The sequence below is a fragment of the Abramis brama genome, assembly GCF_963993115.1.
Source record: "Abramis brama genome assembly, chromosome: 12".
NCBI classification, from domain to species: Eukaryota; Metazoa; Chordata; class Actinopteri; order Cypriniformes; family Leuciscidae; genus Abramis; species Abramis brama.
The window spans coordinates 20231118-20250588 of NC_139974.1; the positions used below are offsets into that span (position 1 = coordinate 20231118).

Sequence of the window (19471 nt, forward strand, 5' to 3'; positions counted from 1 at the left end):
TGAAAGCTGCGCGCATTATCATACGGACATATACTGTATCATACAACATATTTATGGGACATAAAATGTCTCTGCGGCAAAAGCGAAAGTACCCGGTGAAATGTTTATTACCACAGCAGAACACCAGTTTCAATAAAATGATGTGTGTCTGTCCAATCACTTTTTAATATACTTTTAAATGTTTGCTGTTTCAAAAAATATTTATTTTCACCACAAACAAACAAACTATGTAGCTGCTTGAATCGGAGTTCAGGAGCTCTAGGTTACCACAGAAACGTAAGTGGTTTGCCACATTATTTTTGTCAAAGAGCCTGGTTTGGGTTTAGGTTTACCATTTAGGTTTCTGATCGCTGGTCTAACCTGTCCTAGTTTCAGAACCTTTGCATTTTTTTCCCTATATAAAAGAGGGGTTTTTTTTTACACTTACAGATGTTACTGTTCTTTATGTAAGTAAATTTAAGTCTGCATCCCAACTCAAACTCAGTGCTTTACTGCCAAATATCTTTTTTAACTAGAAATATTATGTAATATTATTAGTAACTGCACTTATTTGTGAAAATACAATATTAATATTGTGATTATTAGTTTATGTAATTGTCTAGGCAGGGGTGGGCAACTTGGGTCCTGGAGGGCCACTGTCCTGCAGTGTTTAGCTCCAAACCTGATAAAAACTCACCTGCCTGTAGATTTCTAGTAATCCTGAAGCTCTTGATTAGCTTGTTTAGGTGTGTTTGATTAGGGTTGGAGCTCAACTCTGCAGGACTGAAGTTGCCTATCCCTGGTCTAGAGCCATGTATCAATTATACCTAAATAGGCTGAAGCACAACTAATAAATGTCAAGCCTGGTACAGTTTGTGTCTGTGTCTAATGATGTCTGTGTTGGTGTCAGAGTGAGGTAGATCCAGCCTTGAAGGTGGAGTTTGATGAGGACAGCGCGCTGGGCTCCAATGGAGGAGAGAATTCCCTAATTTCTCCATCCGGCCTTCCCAACCCAGGAACCAAACCCAAAGCTCCGCGGGTCAAGCGAGAGAAGAAAGAACCTGGTAACAATAAATATTGGCACTATATTTAACTTCAGTTTACTTTCAAAAGCATTTTTTATGGGGTTTTTTTTTATTTTTATATTTATATATATATTTCTTATCTTCAGGTACTCCGAAACAAAGGAAGCCACCAGGTGCTAAAGGTCCAGCTAAGAAAGTAAAAAAAAGGAATCCATGGTCAGATGATGAATGTGATGATGACCGTTCCGATAATGAGCTGGATGAAAGTGAACCTGTTATTCCCAGGGACACCACATCCAGGAGAGCCTCAGGTGTGTGTGCTTCCATTAATACCTCTGTACAAAATGTAATTTTAATAATTTAAACCAGGCCTGAGTGATATGATCGTAAATGCGGTGTTATTTACACGTGAGTGTGGTGAAAAAAAACATTTAACAATATATCTATGGAAGAAATAATTGACAAAAAATACTGCAGATGTGGTAACATAAAAACATTTTTAAGTTGAATTTCCAACAAAAGTAACGTATTCATACTGTGTTTAAATGACTCTTCCCATATGAAAACATGACATTTTAAACATAGCCTGAAATGTTCTATTGTGGTGTTGTTTCACAGCTGCGAAGGCCAAGTACACATTTGACTTCTCTGAGGAAGAGGAGGGTGGTGACGAAGAACAGGAGAATGATGGTTCAGCATCACCAGTTCACTCCTATAAAAACACAGAGCAGCAAAATGACGATGAAGATGATGATGAAGACATTTTTCCTCCAAAAACAACATTTACTTTGTATGTTCTGTCTAAATATTCACATTTGGGTGAATCTCACAAAGCCTTTCACAAGCAGTTTAAGTTTTACAATAACCTAACAAGAATCTGAAAATAATGGCAACTTTTTGTGAGGTCCACCCATTTAAAGGAACACTTCACCGTTTTTTGAAATAGGGCTTATTCACCTTCTTTCCTACATTTAGATAGGTGGGCAAATGCATTTTTGTCTCAGTGCATGCATTGTTTTAGTTTGACAGGGTCGGCGCTAGCTTAGCTTAGCATAATGAATGGAATCCTTTGTTGCCAGCTAGCATGTCCTGAGTAAAAATGATATAAAAAAAAAAACAAACACCTAATTACTTCTTGTGGCCTGCGTATTCACAACAAGTACAAATAGCGATGCAGATTAACACTAGGCGATTTCCTAGGCAGATATTGACTTATATATTAAGGACTATATTAGGGGGAAGCACAGGTGAAGCACTGCTACTTGGGCGTGATATCTCTGCGCCCAAGTAGCAGTGCTTCGCCTGTGCTTCCCCCTAATATAGTCCCAAGTCAATATCTGCCTAGGAAATCGCCTAGTGTTAATCTGCATCACTATTTGTACTTGTTGTGAATACGCAGGCCACAAGAAGTAATTAGGTGTTTTTTTTATTTTTTTTATATCACTTTTACTCAGGACATGCTAGCTGGCAACAAAGGATTCCATTCATTATGCTAAGCTAAGCTAGCGCCGACCCTGTCAAACTAAAACAATGCATGCACTGAGACAAAAATGCATTTGCCCACCTATCTAAATGTAGGAAAGAAGGTGAATAAGCCCTATTTCAAAAAACGGTGGAGTGTTCCTTTAATGAAACCATGTAGTATACTTTTATTATTATTATTCTCAAAGTGACAATCAAATATGGATTCCAACTCTTTTTCATTTGAATTAAATCATTTTCAGGCCTACTTCACCAGCGAAGAAAAGGGACCCAGAGCCTGTATTGTCATCTAAAACGGAGTATGCTGACAAGAGCAGCGATGACGGTATGTGTGTGTTCAGTGGTGGTTTATCATGTTAAGAATGTGCATGTGTTAATAATGTTTATTTATTCTTCAGATGTGAAGTCAGACAGTGATGATGACAGGGGTCCAGGGTTTTCATCATTTTCCAACAGTTCTGTTTTTGAGAAACCTCCAGCTAAAAAAGGTACCTGACCGGCAACCAACCTGTGATGAGTGATCATGTTTAAAGGGTAACTCTCGCCAAATTGCAACCTAGGCTATTTTTGTTAATCTACCCGAGTTAAACATTCGTGTAAAAGCATAATTAGAATGGAAACGCCACTTTTAAGATTGACCGTATTTTCGTTTTCGGTCAAAATGCCTTTTGAATGGGAGTGCTAGGGACACTACAATGATAGCATAAAAATCGCTATTTTTAAAACACTAAGGAGGCTCGACACAACATGAAACTGTGCTTGAAGTATCACCAGGGGCTCTACACATGAACTCGAGCATTGGCAACATTGTTTGTGTACACAAAGTTTACTAAAAAGAAAGGTTTTGTACGACTCACTTTATCAGTTACTGTTTCCGGTGGCTGGAATTTTGTCAGTCAAAAGTAGTCGATCTCCGAATGCAAAGTAACATGATGAGAGTAAAGATGGAAAGATCAGCATGATGATATGGTTACATATTACACTGAAGTAGGCTGCTTTTAAATGAACATTTATTTAAAATAAAAGTACTTCTTTGGCAAAATTACATTTCCTTAATTAGCCTAAACACAGTGACAATTTAAGTTTGAAGGGATTAAAGCCTGTTTCATTACATCATTGTTGGAAAACACTCTAATCAGAATAATTTATGTTAAGCTTGTGTATATTTTTATTTAAAGCTGTTAAGTTATAATAAAGCAATATCTCAATATCTCAGGTTTTTACTTGTTTTATATAATGACCACTAGGAGGTGCTCTAGGCATATGTTTTCTTTGATTGGTTTTCCCTGAAGAGAAAAACGTTCAGTTTAAAATTAAAGTAAAAGAGTGACGCATATTCGTTGCATCTTACAGTGAAATGAGAGTCCCGTGTCTTTATTAAAATCAACACTTTAATGATTTATTTCTCATTCCGATCCACCCGCAATTAATTGGAAAGTTATTTTTTATTACTTGGCTCGCCCTACCCGCGGATTATCCGCAGTATCCGCGGATATAACCGCGATCCACACATCACTATTGAGCACTTTGAGCCGGAAGTGGCACGAAATTTGATGGAGGCGGCCACCCCATAATTCTCTATGCAGGAAAAACCCTGCAGAGATCTTTACTAGTGGCCATGTAGCTCACCAGTTCAGCCCAGTTATGATCATAACAAGTAGATGTGAATGACCAGTTTCCAGTCTGTTAAAATCATTTTGTTCTGTTACTCCAGCTAAGAAACCTGCAGACACAGCACCTAAACAGAAGAAAGCTCCAGTAAAAGCCAAGAAGCCTGATACATGTGTCTGGGACTCAGACTCAGACACGGGCACTAAAAAAGCACCAGCAGCACCAAAAGGGGGTGGGAAAGGCCGAGGCAGGAAAAGGAAGCAGTCGAGCTCAGAGGAGGAGGTTTATAACCCTGTGAAGAAGACTGGAAAGACTGCCACAAGCAGGGTGAGTGATATATCCACTACTAATAATAATCCTATAAACTGTATTACAGCTTGTGAAAAACAGTATATCAATGCAGATAATGTAATGCATTTTAAATAGTTTATTAAAAAATGCATAATATTATCTGTCTATTATAAAATAATTAGGAGTGGGAAATTAACACATTGATTTCTGTGATTAATATTAGCTGTTTAATGCAGTAAAAAATAGAAATAAGAATATAGAATCAGTATAGAATTAAGCTATCTTTGCATCGCTCACCAGCTCCGCAAAGCGAGAGAGAGAGAGTGTCCGACTGATAGTCTGCATGTATCCAGCTGTGCTCAACCCGGTGTCCTCTACTTTAGAGGGGGCGATGGGCACGACATGCGAGACCCTCATGAAGGACGCTGAAAGCTCTGTCTGGCTACTTGTTTTTGATCCTGTCAGTAACACGCTTCAGTGTAATTATAACAGTCAAGTCAAATTTGTTTGTGTAGCACTTTTCACAATACTCATTATTCATGTGTATAAAACACATCATAAAATACATTTCAGTTGGATCACTAATCATCCACATTGGCCATTGGTGCTTGGACCCTGATGATTGCTGCTTGTGGCCATATTTTGCTCTGTGATTAATAATGGTTCTTATTATTATCAGTGTTAAATGCAGTTTTTGCTGCTTAATATTTTGGAGCAAACCATGATACATTATTTTCAGAATTCCTTAATGAATTACAATTTTATGAACACCATTTATTTGAAATCAAATTGTATTTACTGCTACTTTTGATCAATTTAATGCATCATTGCTGAATAAAGGTATTAATTTACATACCCCAATTTTTTTATGATCGTGTATCATGGTTTCCACAAACATATGAAGCAGCACAACTGTTTTTCAACATTGATAATAATCAGAGATTTTTCTTGAGGAGCAAATCAACATTCTGAAGGATCATGTGACTCTAAAGACTGGAGTAATGATTCTGAAAATTCAGCTTTGCATCACAGGAATAAACTACATTTGAAAATATATTAAAATAGAAAAAAGGTTCTTAATTGTAATATTAAAAAAATTCAACTTAAATTAATATAGTTAAAATTAGGCACAGTTAAATGTAACATTTATTATGATGTGTTAATGTGAATAAAGTTCACTTTAATTAAAAGTTTCTTTTTTTAATTTTCTTTAAAATGTGTTAATAAATGAAAAAAATAAAACAATCTGATAATTTGCTGTTTAGGCGTGCCTTTCAGTTATACTACAATGTTGAATGGCTATAAATACTCATTTTATTTCTTCATTGTAAGTTGGAAAAACAAGTCAATTTAATAGAGGCATCAGTATTAGTATTGGTATCAGTGATACTGGCCTTCATTCATAGTAATTAGTAAAAAGATGCCATTAAACAAATATTTAAGATCTTTATGTTGATAACTTAGCAGGCCATAGCTCAGGGTAGTATTATTCACAATGGCTTTTCATGTGATTTGATTTTTCGCCATTGATTATTATTTTTTGATTATTAACATAATCGGCTAAACCCCTGATTACTCAAGCTGTTTGCAGTTTAATGCAGGTTGCTGCAGATTACATTTTTTTTTTATTGCCACTAAGGCCCTGTTTCACAGACAGGGTTTAGATGAAGCCAGGATTAGGCCTTAGTTCAATTAGAGTATTTAAGTAGCTTTTATAAACGTGCCATAGAAAACAGCATTACTGGTGTGCATCTTGAGACAAAACAGTGGCCCTGACATATTTTAATTAGTTGCTTTCAGTTAAAACAGCTCAAACATGTATTTTAGTCTGGGACTAGCTTAAGCCTTGTCTGTAAAACCAGAGGTAAAAATGATACTTTGTGAAAAGTGAAAACCATTCACTCATATACCTAATGTTCAGACCAGACCAAGTACAATATATACTGAATATACACTGAATATAATGTAGATAATGCAGTAGTATCTGCATTATATTCAGTTTGAAATTGTTAAACAATCTTTTTGCAAAATGCAAAAAGTTTGTTTCTACATTAGAAACATAATTCAAAACTGCCATTTAAATGCCACACTCATTTTCTTATGATCGTTATACCCAATGATCATATAATACATTTTTTTACTTAAAAACTTTTAAGATACTTTTGAGATACTTACAAAATAAATAGAAATACAAGTCAAGTCATCTATATTTCTATAGCGCTTTATACAAGACATGCAAAAAACACAATTTTTAGAAGTTAAAATTGTTTTGAATTATGTTTGTTGTGTGCATGTTTTGTGTGTAGATTTTAGAGAAAAGGAGCCATAGTTTCAAAACTATGCCAGTTAAAGCTTCAAAAATAATGGCAGAACCACAATATTTTATAAACAATAGAACTGTGATGCACAGTGGTAAATAATGTTGCGCACTGCACTCAAGCTATACTCAGTGGTCAGATGCATCCAGATAAGTCCAGTTCTTCACTTTTTTTTTACTCTGGATCTTGCAGTTACCCATGAGGAAGAGTACAGTCTTATGTTGTGTGTGTGTTTGCATGTAGAAACCAAAGAAGGCAGTGTCTGACGATGAAGATGATGACGACGCAGGCATGAACAGCTTCAGCCGTCTGGACTCAGGCAGAGATCGATCTGGTCGAGCCAAGAAAGAAGTCAAATATTTTGCAGAATCTGATAATGATGATGACGATATGTTTGACTAGAAAACACACACACACACACACACACACACACTCAGTCCAGAAAAATCCTTGTTGAAGAACAGGTTCACGGTCTTCTGCCCTGCAGAATTTTGTACATTTTACCCTCCATTTTATTTCTTCAATTGTGATGTTGAATTCTTTCTACTGTGTAGCTGTTTTACTCTTTTTATCGTTATTGCTATATTATTATTATTATTGTTATGATACATTGACAGTGTTGTTTTTTATCATTGAATTGTATTTGTCCTGAGCAGCTTTTAGAAATGTAGACTGCTGTGCTTCAGCACCTTTAATGGTTCAACGTTAGAGATGACTTACCTTTTTGAGATGACTTGGAAATAAACATGAAATGTAAATTATTTGTTAGTCTATAGCAATGGCAGTACGACTGAAATGTTGCAAAATGTTTGAGAGACCATGAGAGACAATGACAGGACATGCTGTTTATTACCACAGAAATGTCGACTCATCCTGCCGTTTTTAAAAACGAGCTAAAATAGTGCTCTTGTTATGCAGAACCAGAAGTTGATCTGCATAGAAAAGTTTTCCAAGGATGCAAAAATAATGATTTAGACAACTGTAACAGCACAATATTTAACGTTGTATGAAAGAATTGAACAAAATCAACCACAACCTCTAACTCTTTACGCATACATTAACATGGACCATCCAAGTACTTCCAAACATTTTAAAATAAATACATTTTTTATTGTTTTGCCAGAAGGATTCATGGTAAAGGCAATGGTAAACATAAACTAAAGCACTGTTAATGTCCTAAAAAAGACAAGCAAAACAAAGGAATTTACAATTGGATACAAACACTCAGGGTTTTGATAAACAATATTCTTGAATTGTCATTATCTGAACTCCTCAGGTTTAAAGGTTTTAAACAAAAAGCTGATAATTTCATCCTTATGAACTGTTTTTTAGAAAAAACGAAATGTTTTGTAAATGTTAAAGGACTGTTCCTTTGTAGTTTAAATTTGGGCCAACTTTGTGTTTGTGTGCCTTCCAATGAAAAATCAACAAGATAAAAACAAATCTCCTAACATCTCAGTATTTTTAGTACATGTCGGTTTTGGTCTATCTGCTCTTCCATTGGTTCAGAGCTCATGTAAGCTCGTAAAGAGCTTCCTTTTTTTTCAAAATCAAAATTACAAATTTGCATCACTTGCTTTTCATTATGTATAGAGACCAGCACACAAATGCAATGGTTTCGACATACAGTATGACAACAGCAAAATTATGTTTCCTATTATTAAAGACAAGCACTGTTGCATCTCTGCCATGACACAAGCTTAGAACAATATCACATTCAGCAAAAAGCATTATTGAACAATCCATATGAGATGCCTGGACCCTTAGCAGTCAAGCCGGCCCATGTGAGGTAATTTTGATCAAGAATAACAAGACACATTTGATAACCCTTGTTACCGAAAGAGATTTTTTCAAAACATGTTTTGAACATGGATTCTGAAAATCTCTTGTGACATAAAGTTATGATAGTTAGATATATGCTAACTCATCAAACACAGTCAACTTGCTAGTAAAATAAAATAGGTTGTCTTTTTTTCCTGTGTAACAAAGCATAATTCAAAGGATACAGCTTTCATAGCTTAACATTTTAATGATTGAGGATTGTAGATGCGAAGGGAATTAGGGGTGGTGTGGGGTTTTCGTAAAGACATTCATGAGCCGTTTCATTTGTTAACTTCAAAGCTGCTCCAATAAAAATCAAAGCAAGTTTTTTTGAAGACAGAAGATGTAGAGCAAAAACATTCGTCTTTCTGATTTAGATTGATGAGGTACAAAAAAAAAATGAAAACAAAATGATAAATACTGCATATACTGTCTAGATTTTGTCATTCCTTGTTCACATTCAGATGAGTGAGTTTGTTCTCCCTTATGATATGTTTTCAGAGCAGATGTGCAGTGAGACAGGAGGAGAATGTTTTTAAATGGTCAGTTCACTAAAAAATGAGACTAAGTGATATCCAAATCTTATATATAAGCCATAAGACTTATTTTCCTCCTTGGAACAGAAAAGAAGTTCATGCTGAAAGTCGTATGGGCTTGAAATGATGTGAGGGTGAGTAAATGGCAGATTTTTTGGTGAACTATCCTTTTAAGTAAAAAAAGTAAACAAAGACCCTATCCGACCCTGTGGGAAAAAAATATTAGATCAATTGATTAGTTATGTTCCAAGTTAAACCATCACACAAAATTATCCACTCATACAAGAGAAAAATTAAATAAAGACATCAATTCATTAAAAAACCATATGACATCAATTCATGAAAAATAATCTGTCTTATCCTGGTCCTCTCAGGGGGGCAGTTTAAGTTTAATAACTAAAATGACTTTTATGCAGACAAACTGCTTTACAAACAACCACACAGCCAGCACCTGCATTGTGCACCTTTATAAGAAACATAGCATTGGATTTGATCATAAATCAGCCAAAGATAGTGTCCTGTTGCAAAAACAATAATCCAGCGACACTTGTGTTTTAGTAGGAGGTATTTTACAAACTCAGGATCAGTTTAAATGAAGCTCTTTAGAGAAAGAGTCGACTTCCTGATCAGAGCTGAAGGCGATCATAGATCAAACAAATGTCTTGTTTCACTTGAAAATGAAATAATAGTAATAAACAAAACAACGTATCTGTACACAAAACAAGGTGCACACAGAGATACATGTACAATATGCTCACTGCAGCATGACAGGCTTGTCAGTCATGCTGTAAATAATTGCAATGTCCCATTGAATTACTGCAAAAAAAAGACACTTATGTAAAGGAGTTTGGTGATTCTGGTCTCTTGGCCCTGAATCGATGTGCGTTTGAGTGAACCAGTCTCTGCCAATTTCAAAATTATTTCAAAACACAATCATATCAGCCTTTTCACCCTCATGGGACGGGTAGTTTCACTGCTTAAAATACTCTAAAAATTAAAGGTTTGTGATTGTTTACCATCCTCATGTCATTCAAATCTGTATGACTTTCTTGCTCTTTTCCATAGAGTTAATGGGGACTGAGACTGTAAAAAGAGTACCATAAATGTACCATAGAAGGTGTGTATACGACTTGTGTGATGTCTTCTGATGGCATATGACAGCTTTGAGATAGAAAATGACTGAAAATAGAGTGCTGCAGGGATGACGTAATTTTGTTGGCCAACCCTGTTATCACCCTGGTTGACAAAAAGCCAATAAGATTTTATATTGGCTTTGGGATTATTGCAGGTAACAAGCAGCGACCAACAATAATTGTATATTTACACCTGTTCATCAAAATAATCTTCATAAACACAACTTAATTTTAATTTTAAAAAGTAATTTTGAAGCCTAAATACCATCGCCTGAAGTAAAAAGCTATAAATGAACTATACACTACGGTCGCACGCCTCCATCCTGAGCCCCTCTGGCAAATCCATGAAACTTTATTTAAAACCTACATGCTGGAAAGTTTGAGTTAGAATATTTTGCAAGAGCAAATAAACAAACAAAAACAATCGCATTTACTTGAGGAATATAGAACTGGAAGTTCAAAAATGCTAACTTGTTTTCCGGTTTTACGAGTCATTACTGCAGCACTCAACTGACATAAAATCAAGTTTGCTTTACTTTTGTGTTAGGAGCAAAACGAAAAAAGACTTGGAATATTTTGCATGAGAACTGCTTTTGTGAAACTTTAATGGTGTGCTCTCTCTCTCTCTCTCTCTCTCTCTCTCTCTCTCTCTATATATATATATATATTAATATATACATACAGTATCTTCTTATGTGTGTAAAGATAGTCATATGGTTTTAGAACAACATGAGGGTGAGTATGACTGTTTGTTCTGGTTGAATTAAAATTTGTAATTTGTCAATAGAAAGAGTTAAACTGGTAAATGATTGGTTAAAATCAATAATAAAAGATTTTTTCCATAATGAAGGTCTCAAATCATGATTACTGTTAAGAGTTCACTAGCATATGGAAAGTGAAATTGATGTTAGTAGGACTTGATACTTCAGTCATGTTTTTGATTATACTCCAGCCATCATCAGTGGGTTCACCACACCTTACAAGTAAACACAGAGCTTTAAAATTCAGAATTGAAACAGCTTTAAATATACAAACCAATATAACATATTTTAGTTCCCTAATGTCTATAAGCAAAAACATTCTATATAAGTGTAATTTAAAGGATTTCAGCTCAATGTATCGCATTATCATGTTAGACATTGTAAAAAGCACCAACAAATGTTACAATGATATGTACAATAAATGGATCAGCTTGAAATGAGAGGACAGAGTAAAAATCACTTAATAAAAGTAACAGCTTATCATGCACATGAAGAAATCTATACAGGAGACCTGAGGTGGGCATCTGGGACACACACATGCACACTGCAGGGTGTGTGTTATTCAGTCCTATGATATTGATGTTAGTAGGACTTGATTCTTCAGTTGTGTTTTTGATTATACTCCAGCCATCATCAGTTCTTAAAGCAGGAAACGAGCAAAAATCGACCAGAAATCCACCACACTGGAGAGGTCGGCCTCCAGTCCACCAGTACAGTCCAGAGTAATGTCTTACAGCTGCCTTAGTTCTAGGGTTCCTCGCTAATCGCAGAATCGTCTGTGGGTTCCGGGGAGGGGGCAGAGGGTTTGGTCTTTGTGGAACTGCTGTTGTTCTTGTCCGTGTTGTCCTGACCCTCTGAGTTCTCCAGCATCTCCTGGATGAGGGGAGGCATTGATCCAGGGATCTCCATCTTCAGAGAGATCACACGCTCAGCGCCTATAGGAAACAGTCACTATGAGCGCCATTCATATTGCTGTGGCACCTCAATTGCCTCTTTTTTAAAATTAAAATATATTTTTTTAACTTTATTAAAGATTATAAAAAAATTGTTGCTTCACTGACCCTGTTCAATCCTTTTATGCTACGAAATTTCAATACAACATTGAGGCTGCCTCACTTCAGATAAGTTAACCATTAGATTCCAAAGTAAGAAATTACAGGAATAACAGTCAATTTTATAATGGTTACTTTTTTTCTGAAATGAGATGTATGTGGCCGGCAAATGAGATGTATGTTCCGGAGGGCGCAGCCTTCAGAATGAGTACTGAATGGTACTTAAGAGTGTGAGCTGGGAAAATATGACATCTTAAGAGTTCAGCAGTCACAAAATTCTTACATTTTCTCCTTGTAGGACCACAGTATTGACCTATATGAAGAATCAGAATTCATGCTGACCTTTAGCACTGATACTGCGCAGGTCTGTGATCTTCATGAGGGTCTTGGGGAACATGTGTGGTTTACTGGGTCTTCGCTTTCTCACATAGATTTTCAGAGCCTCCAGCAGGGGTTCCTGGAGCTTATCCACTTTTGAAGGCTCTTCCAAATCCTGACGGTCTAGAGAGACAGCATATGATCAAAGGCATTATAAATTAATAAAATATCACAAACAATCCTTCCCTCAGAGTGTTGTTGAACAGAATATGAACCCTCTAAATGTGCCATGCTCAATGATGAAGGAACTCCCATGACCACTGGAGGACAGTGTTATCACTCTCACTGAAGTGGCTGTGTTCACATTCAGCTTACTGTATGCTACACAGCATCTACTGTATATTGGCCACTAGTTTTAAAACCTAGTATTTGAAATAGTATGCAGTATGTAAGTATTCAATATACAGTATTGCACACAGTGTGCTTCACACATTTTGCAGAATTGTAGTAGGTCTGGGTATGCTGAACTACAATGACAGTGGAAATTAAAACTTTTTCTGTTGTGTCTACATTAAAATGTATCAATATAATGTCCAAGACCACTGCAGAAAAACATAAAAGTTAGTTTGAGTGAAAAACACAATTGACATTTAAATTGCACAGAGTGCATCTAGTGCAGGGGTCGGCAACCTATGGCACGTTTGCCAACATTGGCCCAGGAAGGGGTAATAATCACAGGCACACACCTGCATAGTAATCTACAATCATTCCTCATAGTCACTGTTTTTTTTTATGGAGCTACACATATTATTGATGTTTAAGGCATTGGAACTATGGAGCTCATAATAATGACAAAACGATTTGAATTTGAATTGTGTAAATTTGAATTATTTGCAAGTGTAATCTAACAAAATTGAATTTTAGGTGGTAGTTTAAATAGTTCTGAATTTGATTTTTTTTTAACGAATATTGAACATTTGAAATTTAACAAATTGAAATGTTTTTATGGCTGAATTTTATAGACATGTATTTTCAAACAGCTAGTTTTTTTTTGTTCTGAATTCGTATACTGCAAATATTCAGTTAAAAAAAATACAGATTCAAGTTTTCAAGATAAAGAAATTCGGAACTTCAAATTCAGTTTTCTAAAATTCAAGTTCAAAAATTCAAGTTCAAAAATTCAGATCTTACAGAAAGTAGGTCACAGGTCATCCACAGGGAAGAGTAAAGGATCTCAGATAAGTTGAACAGAGCATTTTGGCTGCACTGCAGTAGTTTTCTACTGCAGTGGTGCGGTGGTGGTTCAAGAGAATCCGTGTATCTTTCGTTCAGTCGTTTTTTATTTAATATTAAGAGTAGAAAAATGAGAAAACAGCTTGAGTATTAGATTTCTAATATTCTAGTAATAATAGACCGCTGCAGCAGTTGCACAGAGCTTACAAAACTTAACGCGTGTATTGCAACTATAGGCTACATTTAATTTTCTCATCAAACAACTAGACTAACGAATGGCTCGGTACAACAGAAGAGCCTAGAAAGGGCTTTTTCTCTGTGTAGACCAGCAGTTGGTCTGAATTTGCTATAACCTATAGCCTATTTTCCGGACTGTATAGGCTAAGTCACGTTTTATCATGAAACACGTTAAATAATCTAAATGTTGACTTTCAAAAGTAGGCGCGCCAAGAAGGCTATTCTCTGTATTTTGGTTCATTTTTGGTGAGCGCCAGAAAGATCTAAAGAGACCGAGACGCGCTAAAGCAGCTCATCATGTTGTTTTATTTATTTTTCAATGACATTATATTTTGTAGTCATTTTGAATGTACACAAATAAAAATATACATTTTACTGTTTCAAATGATGTCATATTATCTGTATGACTATAAATAACAGCAGTGGAACAAATCCAAGAGACGGCGCTCGCGCATCGCGCTCTCACACAACATAGTATCAGTTCTGGTGTTGCTTCATATCGCAGACTGTTCATTATCAAAATGAAACACAATCAACCAAACATATAAAAAGTTATTCTGCCTAATTTAATTGGTCTGTTGTACAATATAAAGGGCAAGCTGTGCTGCACACAGTCCTACTTGTTATTCCAAACATTTACCTTGCTGTGAAGACGCTGATTTAGCCTGGACTCGACTGAAGTATGAAGCCTTCTTTATATTAATAGTTAGCATCCACATGTTACATTGCAAATATGAAAACTTTTGACTGAATGAGAGATGCGCAACCGTTTCAATTTAAATAAATTTGTTTAGGCTTGGCGTTTAAAATAGGCTAAATGTTGTTTGTAATAAAGGGCACAGTATAGGCTATTTTTATAGTCTATGTAGCCTATATTATTTTATTAAACATGGCTACTTATTTTTCATTTTGTTGTTTTCTGCATTCATTTGTCATACAGTAAGGGAAAGTAAAATAGGCAACACATAGCCTACATGTTAACAGTGTTTATCATGTAAATGTTGTATTTTATTTACAGGTCTTTTACACTATTGCTGAATAGGCTAATATTAAAATGTTTTTTTTTTTTTTTTTTATGACGCGTTTCTCTCTCAACATGATCCGGTGTGACTTGCACTCATGTGCATGCAACTTATTTTCTGGCAAATACGGTCAGTTAAAAAATGTTGCTGTAGCCTATTATTACAAAATGCATAGAGTGGAGACCATTTGGGCAAAAAAAAAAAAAAAAAAAAAACATATTGTGTTCATTACCCCCACCCACATTTGGGCTTAATCACTGTTATTATTAGGAAATGTATTTAGGTGTAGACAAAATCAGTTATGTTTATTTATAAATATGAACGTACCTCGCATTTCCCGGACACTAGCCGTTAGTCTACTTCTTTGGCCTATTTTTTTTAGCTGGCCGTTCTCAAATCTGTGTGGAAAAGCTGCGGAGCGCGGAGAGAACGCACAATGGCTTTGCTCTGGAAGTTTTTTTTTTTTTTTTTTTGGAAGTTTAGTTGCCAGAGAAAATAACACACCGTTTTGTTTAACATCAATTGATACTCAATATTAATTAAATAAATAAATATAATGTCAGAGAATGCACAAAGCGCATCCTTTTGAGATGTAAATTATAATACATTTTAACACACAAGGCCTACATCATAAAACTCAGAAGATTTTGTATTTTAATATATTATATTATAATACAAATAAAAAGGCGTCATACTTCAGTCGAGTCCCAAAATACACGTAGGCATATAGGCTAAATCAGCGTCTTCACAGCAAGGTAGCTTGCCCTTTATATTGTACAACAGACCAATTAAATTAGGCAGAATAACTTTTTATATGTTTGGTTGATTGTGTTTCATTTTGATAATGAACAGTCTGCGATATGAAGCAACACCAGAACTGATACTATGTTGTGTGAGAGCGCGATGCGCGAGCGCCGTCTCTTGGATTTGTTCCACTGCTGTTATTTATAGTCATACAGATAATATGACATCATTTGAAACAGTAAAATGTATATTTTTATTTGTGTACATTCAAAATGACTACAAAATATAATGTCATTGAAAAATAAATAAAACAACATGATGAGCTGCTTTAGCGCGTCTCGGTCTCTTTAGATCTTTCTGGCGCTCACCAAAAATGAACCAAAATACAGAGAATAGCCTTCTTGGCCTACTTTTGAAAGTCAACATTTAGATTATTTAACGTTATAACGTTGCATTATATATGCCTGAGTCACTTTGGAATAAATCACAGCGTGTTTCATGATAAAACGTGACTTAGCCTATATACAGTCCGGAAAATAGGCTATAGGTTATAGCAAATTCAGACCAACTGCTGGTCTACACAGAGAAAAAGCCCTTTCTAAGCTCTTCTGTTGTACCGAGCCATTCGTTAGTCTAGATGTTTGATGAGAAAATTAAATGTAGCCTATAGTTGCAATACACGCGTTTTGTAAGCTCCGTGCAACTGCTGCAGCGGACTATTATTACTAGAATATTAGAAATCTAATACTCAAGCTGTTTTCTCATTTTTCTACTCTTAATATTAAATAAAAACGACTGAACGAAAGATACACAGATTCTCTTGAACCACCACCGCGTTTGCGGCAGAAAACTACTGCAGTGCAGCCAAAATGCTCTGTTCGACTTATCTGAGATCCTTTACTCTTCCCTGTGGATGACCTGTGACCTACTTTCTGTAAGATCTGAATTTTTTAACTTGAATTTTTTAACTTGAATTTTAGAAAACTGAATTTGAAGTTCCGAATTTCTTCATCTTGAAAACTTGAATCTGTATTTTTTTTAACTGAATATTTGCAGTATATGAATTCAGAAAAAAAAAACTAGCTGTTTGAAAATACATGTCTATAAAATTCAGCCATAAAAACATTTCAATTTGTTAAATTTCAAATGTTCAATATTCGTTTAAAAAAAATCAAATTCAGAACTATTTAAACTACCACCTAAAATTCAATTTTGTTAGATTACACTTGCAAATAATTCAAATTTACACAATTCAAATTCAAATTGTTTTGTCATATTATGAGCTCCATATGGAACGAGGCATTGGAAAGTTTGTAAGTACATCAGGAGTTTATTTAAATAACACTTGCCTGACGGCCTATGCTACTGCTAACCGGGACACCGACGTAACTTCACTGAGTTGAGAATAGCATGTAAAAGTCCTGACAGAAAGCGATGCATAAGGATGTAGTGTAACGACGAATTATTATTTTTTCCGAAGTGTTGACAACTTAGTGTTAACTAATAATTGTTATAAACTGTTACTACCAACAAAATATTAGTGCATTCCTGGAACTGGGCATCGTTACACTATATCCTTATGCATCGCTTTATGAGTACAGAACCTATTTGTACTACTGTAGAAGTTTGGTACCATTCTGGGCATTATTAGTGGGGTAATTTACAAGATACAAATTTGGAGCCAATAGCGCCTGCACTAAGCCATTCGGCTGATATCTCGAAATAAGCTCTAACTTTAAAAATGTTCAACCAAGGGAAAAAAGGCTTCTGGGGGGGTGTTTGGCTCGATGTCATGGTGCAAAGGACCCTAGGTTGATTTTACTCCGAACCATCCCTTTAAGTTTTGCACCAGTCGCACTGTGCTATTTAGTGAATGACAGCACCATCAGTGAGTCCCTAACATTCCACAAACCACAATGACTTTGATGTGCAACATTCATACAAAACATACAATGGGGTCCCATAGTTTCACATTAGAAATCGTTATTCAATGTCTGATTTAAACCTGAAAACAAACATAATTCAAGGATTTTTGCACAGTGGGTAGCACAGTGATTATCTATCAAAATTAAAAATGCCATTTCATGACAAGGTTGCCGACCTCTTTTCTAGTGTGTGTGAAAGTGACCACCTCCAGAGATGAGGCAGATGGCGGACAACAGTCCTGTCTCGGTGTCGTCCATCTCGATGGGCAGAAGTTGTTTCGCGAAGGTGAACACCAGGTCTGTTAGTGGGCCAAAGCCAGCATTGTGCATCTGTGTGCGGTTCAGTGTGAGACCATCAGAAAACGTCATTGTGTCCTGGTCAGGGGTGTAACGTGTGCAGATACGCAGTATCTAGAGAGTAAGCATCAAATTACTGTAACAAAGGACCAATTTAATTCACAATGCTCCATTATAGGTCAGCTTCACTTCTCTGTATGACATGACTGCCAAATGATTTGGAGGAAACTGACCCATGATGAGCATCACCTTTCTTTCATCACACTGAAAGTTGGACACACACACACACACACACACATATATAGACATGAGAATAAAAAGCAGAAGTGTATGCAATGAAAAGCAATGGCTACTGGAAATAGAAATGACAAATGACAGTAGGCTGGGTGAAATGGGTGGGAAATCTTGGAATTTTTAGGTTGAATGGAAATACCTAATATACAGTACTGTGCAAAAGTCTTAGTATTTTCACACACACACACACACACACACACACACACACAAACACACACACACACACAAAAAAGGTATTTATATACCAGTATTTATATATTTTGCTGTAGTGTGTCAGTAGGAAATATCAGTTTACATTTCCAAACATTCCTTGTGCCATTTTTGTTTTGTGAAAATACTAACATGGCCAAGACTTTTGCACAGTACTGTATATCTCTGTATTTTCTATGTAGTGGGCTAAATGTTTTGTTATTTTTTCACCACACCATGGGTAAATGAAGTTTGACACTTTGAAGTCTTCTCTGCTGGAGTTGAAGCAGCAACACAAAGTTTGTATGTTAATTACTGCAGTTTTTGGTGCTGTTAGAAACGTGGGAAGAGTATGCTTCCACTTTTAATATAAAGCACTTCTCGTATAGCTATTAAATATTCTGAATATAAAGCATGTCTCAAGTCAAGTTAACCCATTTAAGCCCACCGGCAACTATAGTTGCCGCAGTGCATAGTTGTCATTTTCCTTTTGTAAATATTTTTCTAGATGTTGTCCATGTTTTATTTCTCAATGACATGCAAGCAAACAACCAAATAAAGGATTTCAAGAAAAAAAAAAAGGTATTCACTTCCTCCCTGTCACATGAGGCTGTCAACTTCCTACCCCTACTTCCAGGAAGCATGGCGAAGGCAAACCCTCCCAAAGAAAGGTCATTTTAGTGTTACTAATAAGTATTTTTTGTTGACATATATATATCTACATAATCATGAAGGTCTCTAGAATCATCCAAATAAAACAAATTTTACAAGAGATCTATAGTTTTTTGTATACTTAGTCAAAAGTCCAAGCGGCAACTATAGTTGCCGGTGGGCAAATGCCTTGTAAGTACATATATCATGGGAAAATGGGGTATACTGTGTTAATAGGTTAATAAATCAAGTTTATTGGTCTTGTTTAGTGCATAAACATAATTTAACCCTTTAAATGACATCTCTATATAGATATTTTTTTTTCTTCATTCTATTTATTTGTATTTATTTATTTTCATTTAACTTTTTGATACACAATGCCCTGTTATGGCTGCATTTTGTTCTGCACTATGTTCCACAACTTTCTAACTTTCATTCATGGGGATAACATGGATAATTTGACATGGTTTAGTGTAAGATTTTTGGCCAAATCTTGGAAAATGCAGTTTTAAAAGTAAAAAAAAAAAAAAAATCACTTTAACCAGTAGATGG

The 19471-nt window shown here is 35.6% G+C and overlaps 2 protein-coding genes across 3 annotated transcripts in view; one reads left to right on the forward strand and one right to left on the reverse strand.

Annotated features, from left to right (window-relative positions):
• The window catches only part of top2b (DNA topoisomerase II beta), an 88874-nt gene extending 81407 nt beyond the window's left edge, over positions 1-7467 (forward strand). For both annotated transcript variants that reach the window (XM_084132013.1, XM_084132012.1), the window contains exons 29-35: positions 890-1043; positions 1151-1315; positions 1623-1794; positions 2729-2811; positions 2885-2974; positions 4201-4424; positions 6950-7467. In XM_084132013.1, the coding sequence (XP_083988139.1) occupies positions 890-1043; positions 1151-1315; positions 1623-1794; positions 2729-2811; positions 2885-2974; positions 4201-4424; positions 6950-7108 (1047 nt within the window). In that variant the 3' untranslated portion in view covers positions 7109-7467. The remainder of the gene's footprint in view (positions 1-889; positions 1044-1150; positions 1316-1622; positions 1795-2728; positions 2812-2884; positions 2975-4200; positions 4425-6949) is intronic.
• Positions 7468-7794: 327 nt separating this feature from the next.
• The window catches only part of LOC311094227 (retinoic acid receptor beta-like), a 263942-nt gene continuing 252265 nt past the window's right edge, over positions 7795-19471 (reverse strand). Inside the window, exons 6-8 of the mRNA XM_084132015.1 lie at positions 17695-17899; positions 12352-12510; positions 7795-11892 (exon numbers count right to left, since the gene is read on the reverse strand). Of these exons, the coding sequence (XP_083988141.1) occupies positions 11705-11892; positions 12352-12510; positions 17695-17899 (552 nt within the window). The 3' untranslated portion in view covers positions 7795-11704. The remainder of the gene's footprint in view (positions 11893-12351; positions 12511-17694; positions 17900-19471) is intronic.